Source organism: Temnothorax nylanderi, unplaced genomic scaffold (assembly GCF_030848795.1).
Source record: "Temnothorax nylanderi isolate EJ_2023f unplaced genomic scaffold, tnyl_v1.0 TNYL_tig0027_pilon, whole genome shotgun sequence".
In the NCBI taxonomy this organism is placed as follows: Eukaryota; Metazoa; Arthropoda; class Insecta; order Hymenoptera; family Formicidae; genus Temnothorax; species Temnothorax nylanderi.
The window spans coordinates 247,068-263,284 of NW_027249089.1; the positions used below are offsets into that span (position 1 = coordinate 247,068).

The 16,217-nt window shown below is 35.8% G+C and overlaps 4 protein-coding genes across 5 annotated transcripts; 3 read left to right on the plus strand and 1 right to left on the minus strand.

The window, feature by feature from the left end:
- On the plus strand, window positions 1-799 carry Tim8 (translocase of inner membrane 8). Its single transcript, XM_071701694.1, has 2 exons — window positions 1-259; window positions 492-799. The coding sequence occupies exons 1-2, from the start codon at window positions 167-169 to the stop codon at window positions 681-683; spliced, it is 285 nt and encodes a 94-aa protein (XP_071557795.1). The 5' UTR covers window positions 1-166; the 3' UTR covers window positions 684-799.
- Pex3 (peroxin 3) lies at window positions 795-2,432 on the plus strand. Its single transcript, XM_071701693.1, has one exon. The coding sequence runs from the start codon at window positions 795-797 to the stop codon at window positions 1,923-1,925; it is 1,131 nt and encodes a 376-aa protein (XP_071557794.1). The 3' UTR covers window positions 1,926-2,432.
- On the minus strand, window positions 2,417-4,632 carry Rpt6 (26S proteasome regulatory subunit Rpt6). The gene is made up of 6 exons (XM_071701692.1): window positions 4,465-4,632; window positions 4,231-4,375; window positions 3,727-4,137; window positions 3,373-3,599; window positions 3,032-3,307; window positions 2,417-2,720 (listed from the first exon to the last, which is right to left on the minus strand). Exons 1-6 carry the CDS (start codon window positions 4,480-4,482, stop codon window positions 2,580-2,582), a joined length of 1,218 nt encoding a protein of 405 aa, XP_071557793.1. The 5' UTR covers window positions 4,483-4,632; the 3' UTR covers window positions 2,417-2,579.
- A 418-nt stretch (window positions 4,633-5,050) lies between these two features.
- On the plus strand, window positions 5,051-16,209 carry Asx (Additional sex combs). Of its 2 annotated transcripts, none has more exons than XM_071701691.1 (8): window positions 5,051-5,990; window positions 6,778-7,037; window positions 7,166-8,293; window positions 8,704-8,985; window positions 9,694-10,596; window positions 10,713-10,952; window positions 11,352-11,395; window positions 11,718-11,857. In XM_071701691.1, exons 1-7 carry the CDS (start codon window positions 5,663-5,665, stop codon window positions 11,355-11,357), a joined length of 3,147 nt encoding a protein of 1,048 aa, XP_071557792.1. In that variant the 5' UTR covers window positions 5,051-5,662; the 3' UTR covers window positions 11,358-11,395; window positions 11,718-11,857. The 2 variants fall into 2 exon arrangements, with proteins under 2 accessions (XP_071557792.1, XP_071557791.1); XM_071701690.1 differs by lacking the exon at window positions 11,352-11,395 and having other exon boundaries at window positions 5,052-5,479; window positions 5,573-5,990; window positions 11,718-16,209.
- The last annotated feature ends 8 nt before the right edge of the window (window positions 16,210-16,217 follow it).

Here is a 16,217-nt window from a genome sequence, read left to right on the forward strand (position 1 = left end):
AGATAAGTACCGTTGATAGCAAATAAATTTATCGGAGAGGACTTTTCTTGCGAATATATAAACTGGTTCCGGGTATCGTTACATTGCATAAGGGGAAAAGTAATTTCGGAAAAGTTCGAAAATTTGCATTAATGCAGGTAGATATACGAACGCGAGGATCCGAAGTATGAGTCTTATGGAAAACTCGGACACGCAGGTTGTCCTGGACGATCAGTTGCAGCATTTTATCGAGACTGAAACGAAAAAGCAACAGTTTCAGGTTAGTTCCTGGGTCGGTTGCGCAAATAAATTTGCAGATATTTTCTATTTATATTTCGCACTTTGTAATATCTACAAAAAGAAACATGAAATCAATATTTTTCATCATTTCCAACTTTATCGGACAGTTCGATCTCAACTCCAGTGATATACTTGAGAAAATTTAAATTTAATAATCTATCATATATCTTACCATATATTTCTTTAATATGATATTTTTATGATACTTTCAGGGGTTAGTACATGAATTAACGGGTCTTTGCTGGGAGACTTGTATGGATAAGCCGTCGCTACGCCTGGAGCCTAAAGTTCACAAGTGTCTCGTGAATTGCGTGGAGAGATTTATTGACACAACCAATTATATCACAAACAGACTAGAACGCGTTGCCACGAATAGGCAGTCTGAGTCAGATAATATGGAATGAACATGTATCATTCCTAGGATTATTCCTAGTGTCCAAGTTTGTCATGGACAAATTTTAAACATTTTGTAATATATTTGTATGTGTACCGGATCCACATAAACAATTTAAGACATGTTTTCAAGCATTCGGGGATTTTTAAGTCGCCACAGGCGTAAGTTTATATTTGGGAGCGTCATTATTAGCGGCGTCATCTTCTTGACGCGTTACACGCAGCGCAAGCTGCGAGAATGGCAAGAAAATGAGATCAGGATGCTGATGGAAAGGACAAGGAAACGACAGTACTATGAGAGCACGGAGAGAACGTGTAACCAAATGATATCGTCTCTCGCGGTGACTCTGAGAAACTCTGTTGTCAAAGAAATCGACACGGAGGTAATCATAAATCAACTTAGAGACGGCTCTGCCGACAAGCTAACGTCCTGGAGTCAACTGAAGGTGTTAGCGATCACGCGATCGGCCGTAATAATTTATTCTTATACGATGCTAGTTACATTTCTTAGAATTCAGCTCAATTTGATTAGCGGGCATATGTACAAAGGTGTGCAGAATGTGGATAATGGGACTATCGGCAGTGAGGTACAGGCAAGATACATGGCTCTTTCTAGTTATTTCATATACGAGGGCATTAAAAACTTGAGCAGTTTCATAAAAAGTAAAGTTACTGAAGTCACAGCTTCGTTGTCTCTGACGCAGCAGTTAACGTTGAGAGATTTAGAACAAATTTATTGGGCAGTTACATCATCCGTGTCTGCCGACAGCTCGAGAGATCCTGTGAAAAATTTCACTTATTACACGTTGCAACATGATATTGAAAACAGCGACACATCTACCTATTCGAAGCTAAGGGATCAGATGCTAGATGTGTCGGAGAGCGAAGAAGTACAGGATTTAATGCAGAAAAATATCAGAAGTGGATTTGTCTTATTAATGGATCATATAGCTGCATACTTCAGTGAATACCTGCATCCTTCTAAAACTGTTGGTGTTAATAAAACATCGCTTTTGGGAGAATCGAGCGCTGAAAATCCGACTTTAACGAGGGAAGGAGCTGCAAATGATTTGAATGGATTTGTAGATTTTAACAAAACCACTATGGCCTTGGCCAAGATTATTCCTATTATAAATGGGCAGATTCCGGATAATCCAACGCCAAACGATTTAGCAGCGGATTGGCTTCAACGTCTGATGCTAAATAGTGATTTTAAAACACTCGGGGCGAATCTTTACGAAGCAGTCAGCTAAAGTCAGTTAATTACGGGTCAATATTTTGTAAATTAAGCGGGAGACTTATTGATTGTACAGTTGCCACAGTTGGTAGAGCAATCAAGACTTCTTTACAGCAACGATATAATTTCTCTTGAATTTTTTTTATAGATTTCTTTGTGTGTTAGATACAAGGTATTTTGCACTGCAGGGAATTTTATTGTATATATCTTTAAGTTAAAATACATGGTTGACGGCTTTATGTTTTCATTAATCTCAGGATAAATATAATTATCAAATAAACATATAATAGTGGACATCCTATGTTTTATGAGGAAACACTTAAATGGAGCGACTCGCTATTGAGAACGATAGGTACGATTATGAAAAAATTGTTTCAACAAACGGCATTGCTATTACTACATAAGGTACATATAAGCAAAAATCTGTTAAATTAAATTGTATTTAATAATAAGAGAATTAAATTGTATTTAATAATGGTATGGTATTTTTTAAATACAGTAATAAAATTTCATTGTTTTGATATTACAATAGTTTTATTGTTATCTCTAATTTCATACATGAAGTTTCTACGTTTACACATCTTAAATATATTGCCATTAAAATAATTCGCTTATGAGAGAATAATAGATTAAAGATTGTTAATGAGACATTGAAAAATTGCATAGCTGATTATTTCCATAACTTCTTGATCGACATATTTTTCTCAGAATCCTTCTGCATCACCTTTGCTACAGCCATCTCAAAATCTTCTTGAGTTACATGAACTCGACGTTCTCTAAGAGCATACATTCCAGCTTCCGTACAAACACCCTATAATATAAACAATATACATTCACATTTTAGAACGTGTATGCAAATATTTAAGAAATTATGACATGCCAGAAAATTTAGCAAACTTCTTTTTTATCGTAATAAAAGTAAAATATGAGAAGAGCTCTCAAAGTTTTTTTTAATTAAAATTTAAGATAGTGGAATGGCACAAGATATCTTAATATATTCTTCTTTTAAAAAATCTTTGGAATAAAGTAATTTGTTAAGAGCAGAGAATTAGATTTATATCATTTAACATTTATTCCATGCTCTTAATTATGAAACTGCGGTAGAGAACTATCTTTTATTACCTTGACTTCTGCTCCTGACGCACCAGGCATAAGTTCAGCTATCTTTCTCAGATTTATTCCACGTGTCAAATTCATTTTCCTAGAATGAATCTTCAGGATGTCCAATCTAGCCTCTTCGTTTGGAGGTGGGAATTCGATCTTACGATCAATACGCCCGGGCCGCAATAATGCCGGATCCAGGATATCAATTCTGTTCGTGGCCATAATAACTTTTATGTTCTTCGTTGCTTCAAAACCGTCCAACTGATTCAGCAATTCTAACATAGTACGTTGTACCTGAAAGAATAATTTAGAACATAATTACGAAACTATATTTGTATTCACACATATTTCATACATACTTCACTATCGCCACCAGACCCAGATTCAATCCGGGAACTTCCAATGGAATCGATTTCGTCCATGAATATTATAGACGGTGCGTGTTCTCTTGCCATGACGAACAGTTCACGAACCATACGTGAACCTTCTCCGATAAATTTCTGCACTAATTCAGATCCGGATACACGAATAAAGGTGCACTCGGTATGATGCGCGACCGCTCTTGCAAGAAGAGTCTTGCCGGTACCTGAAAGATTTTGCATTGCCATCATGACACCATCAAAGATTATGGTAGATAAGCGTGCAGCAAATAATTACGATAGAATATAAAGGTTCCACATATGTCTTTGGTAATATAATAAATAATAAATTACCTGGTGGTCCATACAGCAGTACACCTTTTGGCTGTGCAATACCAAGAGCATCAAACAATTCTGGATGCTTGACCGGTAACTCTATGACCTCTTTTATCTCCTTTATCTGTTTATCTAAACCTCCAACCATCTCGTAGGTAGAATCCGGCACTTTCTCTACCATCATAAGGGAGACAAGCGGATCGACTTTATTCGGCAATATTTTATGCAGAGTATAACTTTCGTTACGCAGAGCAACACGCGAGTTTGGAGTCACGTCGTTGATGTCGATGTTCTTGTCTATATCTACCACAAATTTGCCCTCTGGATGTACTTTAACTAGGACCTTCTTCTTGTCCATAGGTTTAACTACTTCCCCGACATAGGAACCCTGTTCTTGCAGGAGTTGTAACTCTTCGCGCAACATGCGTACTGTAAAAGATGATAATTCAAAGAATTTTCTTACATCACAGAACATATCCGACTTTTATAGCAATATTTGTATCGCTAAGTCAAAATAGATACCTTTGGCGTTGAGTTCATTACGCTGTGCTTGCAGTCTCCTTAAATTTTGACTTTTTTCAGCAACAATTAACTGCAATTCCTCGATCTTCGTAATGTAATACGGTTTAAAGCCTTCTCCCTTAGCATTCTTCTCGTCGATATCCATCTGAAAAATTTCGAGTGTTTGAGTTGTAGATAAATAAAATGTTTCCAATCGCCGCGCGCAATATTAATGATATTAAATATTTTTCTTACCTTATTTGTGAGCGTCATGACTGATGGTAAAGGAACAAATACTTCACAAATAAATATTCAATAGATTCCTATTGACGGGCAACGTCGGCACGACGTTAACCTTATTTTCTCCAAAATTCGACGAGATCACCTCTCAAGCTCAAGTTCTCAAGTTCTCACTTGTCATTCTTCTCGGCCGATATTATATACTATAGCAGTAGAAAGTGATTGGTTCTTACCTTTGGCTCCAACCAATCACATGGCTGCGTTCAGAAACATCCCGAGTGCTGAAAATCTATAATGCACGTGACATATGCTGTAGGATTTTCAGCGCTCGGGGACACAGCGTCTCGGGGGTGATGTTTCTGAACGCAGCCTATAGCAGGCATTTTATAAAAAATGTTAAAATAAAGTCGCGATTTGTTTGAGAGGTTGCAAGGCATACGATTGCTCACGTCGTCAATTGATCAATTCATAACCTAACCTTCTGATTGGTCGATCCAATGGAAAAATTCTAAACACCGGTTGTCATGAATGGCTGGCGGTCAATCGCAACGTAGTAAAAAAGGAACGCTCCCAATTCGTCATATGTTATCTCTTCCATTCATGCCTAAAATGGGACCTTGCGTTCTTATCAATTATTTTTGTGCTCCACGACTCAGCTCCACTTTTCGAAAACGTTATATATATGTATTGATATGTGTATGTATGCATGGTATGCATTGGCATTGCTCGAGTACGCAATACACGTAACGTTGAATGCAATACGTTGGATGCAAAACGAGTCGTGCGTCTACCCTCGGCGACGTTTCCGCGGCATAAATATGTAAATACAGTATGGCCGAAAGAAGCGGAAGCTTCTACACTTTCCCGGATGGCATTTCGCTATGCGACTGAGGGAATTGTAACGTTTCGCCGCTGAATGTAATCCCGTGGATTCACCAATTCCCGGAACGAAATGACGTAAATACCTCCGCCGAGATCTTTCACAGCGTATTTCGACCGCACCGATAAGAATGTCACTCGGTCGTCACTGGTAAGAAAGAGCGAAAGAGAGAGCGCGAGAGAGAGAGAAAGAGAGTGAAAGGAAGAGGGAGAGAAATGTTATGTTTATATCTCGGCGAGGTAGGAGTGTAGGAGGACACATTCGTGAGCTGTGAAATATCGCGGGAGAATATGGAATCGAACGTACGGAAGCGCCAGTGCACGTTCTAACGCTATGCCGCGGCAGGCCTACACCGCGTGCCCCGACATTCCGCTCGCCGACGATGTCAAAGCCATAGGCGCTGCCATGGACACGGACGTGGAGCTCGGCAAGGGCGAGGGGTGCGAGACTATCCCGGGCTGCTCCGGCTACTCGAGCATGGTGCACAGCAAGAAGGTCATTAAGCACGCGTTGCGACAGCAAGCCAAGCGGCGCCGGAAGAACACGACGATAGCGTCCGGCAATTCGCGCACGTTGCCCAGGATCGTTGTCAAACCGCTACCGCCGCCGCCGCCGAACGATCCACCATCCCCGGTTAACAACGTGCAGCACATCAACACCGGTAATTTTCCAACTCCGCTTCGCTCGTTTCTCGTTTCTCGTTCGCAGAGGAGAGAGTCAGTGGGATTCGATGATTTCTAAATGCTTACCTTTCGCACCGAGATGTAACATTTATCTTGAGTATAATATAAGCAGAAGGCTATTAATATACTTCAATTCTACTGACTTTCTTCACGTAATTTGTATATATTTAGTAAACGTTAGAACTATATGTGCTTATCATAAACCAGGATTACTCTGATATACGTTAGTTTGTGACATATACAGATAGAACTTTAGTATGTCGCAATCTATTTATCGATATTTTATCTCAGTATTAGAGCAAAGACCAGACTTGTCATTCAAATAATTTTGTATATTATAAAGCAATGCTTTATACATGCATATTTGTTTATTCACGTATTGCTTTGATATATTGTTTTTATAATTTATGTACAAATATCTGAATATATGTCGTAATCAATGTTATATTGTAATATTCTTAACTATGATATGTTTGTGAGAAACTGCAATATATTTTTGAAATATTAATGAGAAAACTTTCATTGATGTTTGACATAAACATTTACGTTTTCACTATATTTGTTGCAAATACACAGATTAACATAATGATAACATGTAATACAGATACTATTATAATTTGCGGAAGCGATTATTGTATAACACAGTTCATTTTTTTTTATTTTCTTTAGATCTTTTATATTAAGTAGAAATTGTAGTGAAGATTTATTGTTGATATGATGATAGCTTATCTCATCTGAAATAATCTATATTTTTTACGCATATAGCACCGGAAGAACCTGCTGCAACAATGAGAGAAGTTTTGGCTAGTTTACCTGGATTTAGCTTAAAGTCAAGCCGCAGGAGATCTACAAAGAGACTGTCCGCAACTGCGCAATTAGAAGCTGGTCTCGTGGATTTGGAGTCCCCAGCGAGTATATTAGCAAGTACGAGCTTACGCGCTCTGTTAAATAGGCATACATTTCAAGGCTTGCCTCCACTGTATCAACGGAAGCTCGCACAACTCCTGCCTGCTGTAGATAGACAGGTACTAAATAATATATAATTTCTTAATAGTAAATACTATTGAATTACTTGAACTTTAGATATATAATTGTTTAGAAATTTTATACTTTTTTTGTATAAAATTTAATTAATTTTATCTTATTCCTATAGGATGCTGCTATCTCTGGATTGAACAATGAATTTTTTGCGAGAGCTTGCCTAGAATGGCGGAAACGTTTAGCAGAAGGAGAATTCACTCCAGAAAATCAGCAACGCCTGAAGATGGAAGCGGAACGGGACAAGAATAAGCTAGATCCATGGAAAGTGAAGCATTTTGAACCGATATGGGGAGAAAAGCGAGAGCCTAAACTTAAATCGAATCTCCATTATATTACCGAGTCACGTTCTAGTGGTGCAGTAACACGTTCAAGTTTAAGACTTCGTCTGGAAGCTAATGTGGATATTCCTACGTCGGAACATGCTATCTGTCCTATTGTAATGACAGAAGATAAAGTCGACACCAGCTGCAAGACCGAAATCAGCATAAAGAGTTCTGACGATCTAGTTAATTCTGAAGAGGTGCAACAAAATTTAATGCCCTTGGATTATAATACGTTACCGGACAATGTGACTGATGAGAAACATTTAGACGACTCCATGCGAGTGAATTCCATAGAAGTGTCAGAAGATATTCAAATGCATGAAAGTAAAATAGAGGAAGCTGACAAGATCACGGATATTTGCGAGAAACAAGATATGGTTGAGGCTGATGATATTGCAAGACAAATATGTCAAGAAGCCATTTCGAATGTCTACGAAGAAGAAACAGATTTTTCCTCGAGCGAGAAAAATTTGCAACCTATAGAAAGTAACGTAATCGAAGCATCGGAGGAAGACACCGTGCTATTACCTGATGATAATTCGTCACCGAGATCGAGCGAACAGATAGAACGCGGGTCACACACATCCGTAGAATCAATTTCGCAGTTATCCAACGAATATATATCACAAGCATCCATAGATCAGATTTCTCAGATCTCAAAGGAACAGATTTCACAAATATCCAGCGATCAGATTTATCAGATATCGGATTGCGAAACCACGAGTATCCTTGAAAGTTCATCGCCGCAGGATCAAGTTAGGCCTGCAGACATCGTTATAGAGGATACCAGTTTGATTAATAGCGATCAAACTGAGGTAACACAGACTTCCCACGAAAATCCAGCGGACAGCGAATCACAAATTCCAGAAGGAATGGAAATTGATAGCGAGACTTTACAACGTATTCATGAACTCGAGGTAAGAGTTTTAATGTATATCAAACACGCTATTAAGAGATCGTAGATGTATTATTAGCACAATCTCGATAGATTAGAATATTAACTCTCCGGAGGTGGACGCTGGGTCACTCTCTGACCGCCTCCCAGACCCATGCCCTGACTCTGTTTTGTTTAGACTGTATGGCTTGTCTAAGGAGTCGTGAATCTTGAGATCTAAACAAAAAAAAAAACAACTAAATGAGTAACAAGTAAATAACATTCTCGTGTAAAAATTTGTTTTGCAACACAAACTTTACTATGGGTCAGAAGTGATTCGGTGTCCGCCCTGCACGCGGCATCCGTCTTCCGAGGGTTAAACAGAATATATACTATTGTTATTATACTATCTTCACACTGTTGTCAAAAACTTTATTATGTATCTTGCTTTAGGTACGAGGAGAAATGCGCGAAATGTATGAAGAGATTTCGGGATGTCCAGAAGAGATAATATATCCTATTCTTGAGGGAATGGAAATGGCTTCAACCAATACAGAAGTAACCGAGCCGCAAGTAGTGTCGGGACAAACTGAAGATACCACGGGAACGGATGTAAATGTTGGTAATGAGGATGAAGCTCTGCGAGAGGCAAATAATTACGTCTGCTCTGAAATGTTAGAATGTAGTTGGACAGTGGATCCGACCGTGAATAACATCAATAATAATAATAATAGGGTAAGCATATGTACATTGATAATTATTTTAGTATTATTTATACCGTACACATATCAATAATACCAGCTAACTTTAAAAATATATATAAACAACATAAATTTGGTTTTGTAAAGACTTATGATAACACACTAGTTATTAACACACGCGTTATTTTTTCAAAAATAATTTAATTCTTAGAGTATTGGTATAAGATTTGAACTCGAAACAACCGGTTCGAGTTTAGGCTAATTACACAGAGCAAATCGGAATGTTTAGAGAACAAGATAAGAAAAATTATATTTAGTACATAATTACAAATAAGAAACAATGTACAGTTTACTAAGTCACTTTAATCACTTTGAACAACAAAATAAGATAAAATTAGAAAATAATAAAGAAAATTACAAAGTTAGCTACTGCTTTTTGTTTTAAGTCATAGGAGAGAATAAATTAAAATAAGCTTTCATGATTTAAAATAACACTAAACAGATAATTAGTAGTGATTGATTCCTCCTGAATGCTCATTGAGAAGAAATAACTAAAATACTACGATATATCTATACTAAATAAAATTGTAACACGAATATAGATCTTGAAGTTTAAAAAGAGATTTTATCTGAGCAATATGAAGATGACGAGTAGTAATTGATAAATTTTGTTTATTTTTAAATATATCCAATAAAACTTAACAAGATTTTATATTAATTTATATTCTTTGTTTTTGCAAAGACGCAAGAAGAGTTGCAAGTACCTTGGCCTTTGGTGGCGGCCGCTCTTGATGGATCGGTAGCGGCTAATATCACAGTAACGACGCAAGATGAATGCAGCGAAACCTCCACAACGACCGATTCTACAACTTCTTCGCAGCAGTTTATTAACGCGGATACCAACGTGGAATCCGTTAACTGCATTCAATTGCCAGTTGTTCAAGGAACTACATTTCAATCAGACGGCTTAACTATCAGCACCCCGGGAAGCAGTTGCGTTATGAAGAGCTTGCAATCGCAAAGTCCGCCGATCATTGCGTTTCCGCAATTGCAATCCATCAGATTTGTGCAAACGAGCTTTAATCCGGAACAGGAAACAACATCTTCGCTGGCAAATAACTCGTCTACGATCTCGGCCCAGCTTCAGCCCCAGCAAAGTAACACCGCGCAAGTTAACATGATACGAACGCAGGATACCATCACCCAAATAAATACTCAAAACAATAATGCGCGGAATAATATGAATCAGAACACCATTGCGACGCCAAGTCAAGTGCAAAATACTCTCCCGACTACAATGGGAGTACAATCTCAGAATCGCGCGCAGAACGCGATTGTTATTCAACATCAAACAGCTCCTTCTGTTCAACCTCGACAAATTGCGGCTACTGTGCATCAACAACAACAACAGCAGCAGCAGCAACAGCAACAGCAGCAGCAGCAGCAGCAAACGCAACAACAGCAACAGCAATATGCTGGACCATCTGTAACCGTTTCGACGCGACCCTCGCGCGTGTCCAATCAAGGCAGCCAAAGAGGCTCTAGAAATAGTAATAAAGAACAAGGAGGTGGTAGATCGAGAAGCTCTACGAAAGAGCCTCCGGGTGCTGTCAATTTGGAGCGCAGCTATCAGATATGTCAAGCGGTAAACTAACTCAATATCCAGTTCAGAATCATACGTGAATGTAGTAAAGATATGAATTTATCGAATGTGCGATGCGTATTACATTGATAAATGTAGGAACGCTGATATTATTTTAGGTCATACAAAGTTCACCGAATAGAGATCAACTGAAGGCTCATTTAAAGCCACCGCCAAGTTTACTTGCTAGAGGAGACGGTGCATTCACAACCAGCAAATCTGGTGGGCGCACCCTGACGACGGTCAAACCCCAGAAAACGCAGCAAGCGATACAACACAATAAACAAGCTCAAAATAAGACGCAAGCAGTTATGCTGAGACATGTATTTGCTACTGCGCGTCAAGCTACATCGACGGAGGTATGTAGTACTTATTATATTAATTATTAACATAGCTGTTTAGATATTTAGCTGTGCCGCTTTTTACATGTATTACTTGCTATATCAAGGGTAAAGTATATTAATATCAATCTTTTTATGAACTTGACATTTCCGTGAGATATGCAGATAAAAAGAAACGCTAATTCTTATGCAACGTACTTATAACAAATGAGGTCTCATGAAATCCTAGTAATAAATCTTATAAAAACAAATTAGGAAGATAGATCACAATAATAGCCATGCAAAATACATACTTTGCTATAAGTATCTTTAAATTTATCATTCAATATTTTTCTTATTGTATGAAATGTATGTACTGTTCATGTACTAAACACTTGACGTACACGCATACTATTTTATCCTTTTTTGTGTGTACAGTGCTAATCTCGCGGGTCGCTTGTGACGATCTCGGTATCATACAGGTACCTAAACAAACAAATTTTTACATTAGTTTTGGGTTTCTAAACGCAGTAGAGATAGTGACTTTAATTATCAGACGCAACGACGCAGCGACGATTTTGTGCAATGCTACAAAAATTTATTTACACAAATATCATAACAAGGATGACGAACGAATGCTCTTATTATGCAACCAAACGAATTTAGAATTCTCTAATTTAAATGTTATTTGTTTAATATATTTCTATTGACGGCCGAAAGTAGCTTGAACGCGCAATATACCAGTTCAAGCTACGTAAAACGTTTGTAATGATTTCGTTAATTAAATCCCTTGATACCTTGTAGGTTACAGAAAGCACTCCTATAGCGCAACTTGGTTCCACCACCAGCAATGGTCTCGGGCAATATATACTTGTACAAAGGACGGGAGTTGGAGACAGTGCACCGAGAGCATCATCCGCTCCTCCATTACCGCCGCAGATCGCAGGGATGGGCGTTGGGGTCCATTTAGTGCGAGGAAGACCGGCGAGCGCCGGGGAGGGTTCTCATCAGGCTGTCACCCTGAAGGCGAGAGGCGCGGATAGCAGAGTGACAGGCGGCGCGGAACCGGGTGCACCCGGGATGATAATCGGCGGCGATCCGCCACCCCCGTGTGAATGTAATATGCGAGGAGCCATGGTAATTTGTCGGCAGTGTGGTGCCTTCTGCCACGATGACTGCATCGGGCCTCAACGTATCTGTGCTACCTGCCTCATACGTTAATCACTTCATCTTCAACCAAGCATTCGTGTATAAAATTAAACCCGTTATAAGATAAGAGTGCTGAGCATCCAGTTAGTAAACAGAAAATACCAAACACGTTATCGTATTAATAAATTTATATATGTATATAACATAGAGACACACGTATACATATATAGAGGTATATATATGTATACATACTTCTATTTCAAACTCACTATACAATATACATGCATATAATATATATGTGTACACATACGTATCCACGTCTACACGCACACACACACACACACACACACACACACACACACACACACACAATGTAATATATCATAAAATTATATCACAAAAGTATAATAAAAAAGTTTGGGGACAACATTTTCGCAATGGTCTGCTAAATATACCGCAATCAGCATTTGATAGCATGCCATATTTTATATGAGAAATATAATATTGAATTACAATTTTCATCTATATATAATTTTGTTTATTAATAAATATTGTCCCCGAACTTTTAGTCATACTTTATATGTTAGTTGATATGAGCGCTCAGTCAAACGGATAAGACAATGTTTTCGATTGCATAAAACTGATTGCCAAAATAATTTACTTTAATTTCTACCGCGGAATTAAGACTAAAAAGTAATAAATAAATAATAAAATCTTATAGCAAACTCTTGTCTATAACATGATCTCATATTTTCTTTTTGATTTCTTTCTGATGATTATAAAAAAGGTATTAGATTTTATTATATTGTAATACTTTCAGATAATCAACTTGTAAATTAACTTTTACAAGTTTTCTAAAATAATATTATGATGTAAAAATTTATATCATGTTTTACAAAAAGGAAAATATATCTTTTTTATAAATTTTTTTCCTAAAATTTTTCTTAAATTGTCTACCTCTTTAGGATTATTATACATTGTCATAAGTTGCAGTAAAGATTTTATTTTTTTCTTGTAGAAAATTATTTATCAGAAGAGATCAGAATTATTAGAGAGTTGGAAATGCCTTGTGCATTTGAATATTTCAAAGTAGAAAATAGACTGATTTTAGCAGTTTGTTTTAGTAAAAATTATCTGTTTGACTATAGTACACTCATGTAAAATTATTTAGTTTGGAAAGTATAAAATATTGCCCAGCACTCTTATACGAATGGAAATTTTTGCAGATTAAGGGTAATGAAGGATACAGTTGTGGGTATTGAAAGATTCAACATTACTACATTATACAGCAGATAAAAAAATACAAATAATTATGGAACGTCTCTTATTCTGTTATCTTGCCTATCATAATTTTATTACAAATTGATGAGTACCTATAAATTGCTAACATACATAATAAAATTAATAAGCTTCTATATAGATATTGTACACAAAATTAAGTTAAGACAGTTAGTCCGTATTATAAGCGTAGCAATATTTATAGTTACTTGAAATTGATACATGAAAAGATTATTCGTCGAATAATTATTTGAAATTTTATTGCCTCTTTCATAGTGTTTGAATGCTTTATTATTGAGTTAATTTATATATTATCGATACTTCTATTATATTCTTTTATTCAAATATTATAGAAACAAAAAAATTCAAAAATATTCAATATTTGACGAATAAATATACAAAAAGGTCTTGTAAGGATACTTTGCGCGATGTTTATTTTTTTTAAATCATCAAACTCTAGTCTGTACTATACATATACTTATATATTTCTTCTACTTTTATTTATTATGCTATTTATTGATGGTAATCTTTTTATAGTTTTTATATTCTTTATTATATAACTTTGCCATTTCATATGCATGATTATAAAATATATAATTACTTCATTCATAGTCATCCTATTTATTAATAATACTATCTGCATTTATTAATGCAATGTGTATAATGTAATTCTGACGGCTAATTTCAATATTTCAACTGTATTCTTGAGACCCTTGCTCATAAAAAGTTTAAGAAAAGTTTAATCTCTTATATATATTGACCCTTAATACAGTCTTCCACTAAACATCACACTCTATAATATGTATGTTTGTTATTTATTTATTAACACACGAATTTATTTTTATTATAGCTACGTAGAGGATATTCCTGTACATGTTGATCTCGAAGCTAAACGACGAATCCTTTGTACATGCTCTCTTTTAATCATTCCTTTGGAATATAGGGTGACCTACTGAACTCTTTGAGTCTTAATATAGTTCAGACTACCTTTTGCACATGTATTAGTACATGTTGTATGTCAAACTAGTGTTGTCGGACATTGTGTACAGGAACAGTAATATATCACGAGAATGAATAATTAAGATTAACGATTTATTGCAAATAATAAGAGAAATAACTGAATATTCATAGCTCTAATATAGATATACGATATGTAGCCTGTATCAATTTTATTCCCCATTTTGTTACGATTAATTCTTTAATGTTGTTAGTTAGACCGAGGAATGATTTATTGAGAAATTGCGAACAAATAATTTTATCTGTATGCTCTGTAGTATATCTAGAAATATTCTGTGCAGTACAAATGATGCAGTAATGATCCTATTAGGATCATTTGGAAATATCGTTTCTGGCAGTCTTAGGATGATCACTATCTTGGACTCCTAACTTGAATTAGAACATATATACATTGTATTCAATGCTATAACTGTACACCTGAATGTTGCTGACAGATGCATGAAATGCACAACGTAGTCGACTTTAGTTTTCTTCTCTTTATTTTTTCTTTTATCTCATATGAATAGAATAAAAAGATACATTTATTCCTCGTGTCAGATTGATATAACTTGATCGGCTGGATATTATTTTCGAGCATTATTATCCGTAATTAAGTATGTATAAATTCAAATATTGAATATTTAAGAGGAGCGGCAGCTATTCCAGTTAAGACTAAAATATATATACATACATCGCAAATAATTATAAAACTGTGTAACAAAGAAGTAGCTTATGCGGTGAAGTATGTTCAAGAAAGCAAATAGATAATTTAATTATCTTATTGCTTCGCTTTAAATTGATTTTCTTTAATTTGATTTGAGATTTAATAATCAAGATTCAATATTGAAAAATTGGGTTGATGATTTATCGAATCTTCTATCAAAATTTGACATATATTGTGACAAAGCTGATGAAAAGTGATATTTTTTGTCGGTAATATTTGCGATGAAACGGAAAAATTATTTCTAAAAAGGTGTATATAACTTATAGTATAGTAATTATTCTAACTAGTAATGGTTAATTACCAAAACACCAATTTATTGTAAAAATTTTGCATAAAATTCATGTCTTGCAAATTCAATATTTTGTTTTACTCGTAAGGAGCAATTATAATATATTTTTAAATTTGTATATAGTGTCAACACTAGCACTTATCTTTCACCAAGTTAATCTCTGTGCTAGCGCATATAAAGATAAAACGCGTACATCTAAATGTATAATATTACTTATTTGTGTTGTCAGAAAATCATATTTAGGAGTAAAGGAAGAACGAGACAATAGAAAATGTGATGATTGAGATTGATGAGATCATGGTGTGCAGTTGCAGCATTATAATACTTTTTATGTACATTATATTCATTCTATCTCATCTCCCTCTCCATGTGCATACGATCAGAATTAGACCCTCACCTGTCATTGTTACGAGCGTATAAGAATTTCAAACATTTTTGAGGCAATAATATGCTAAATCGCGTGTAAAGACATGTCAGAGTTCTTAAGCTTTATAATCATTTGCTGGCTTTATTATGTACTACAAATTAAATCACTTATATGTTTCTTGAAAGAAACAATATATAAATAGATAAATCTTTTTCTGTTACTTCTTCGTGAAATTTATCTTGTATGATTTAACATGTTATCGCCCCGATTCGTCAACTTACACTTAACAGAGTTAAGAAATACGCATTGCATTGTGTCATACTTCTCTTAAATATTTTTAATCATATTACTTACCGATATCGATTATCTATCATGTCATCGTGATTATGGCGTTTATTTTTTATCAGTAATGATAGTAACTAGTATTACTGCAATTCGATAGAAGTTACTCTGTATCCGTCGCTCAAATGTAAATAAAGTAACATACGTTTAATATGGGGA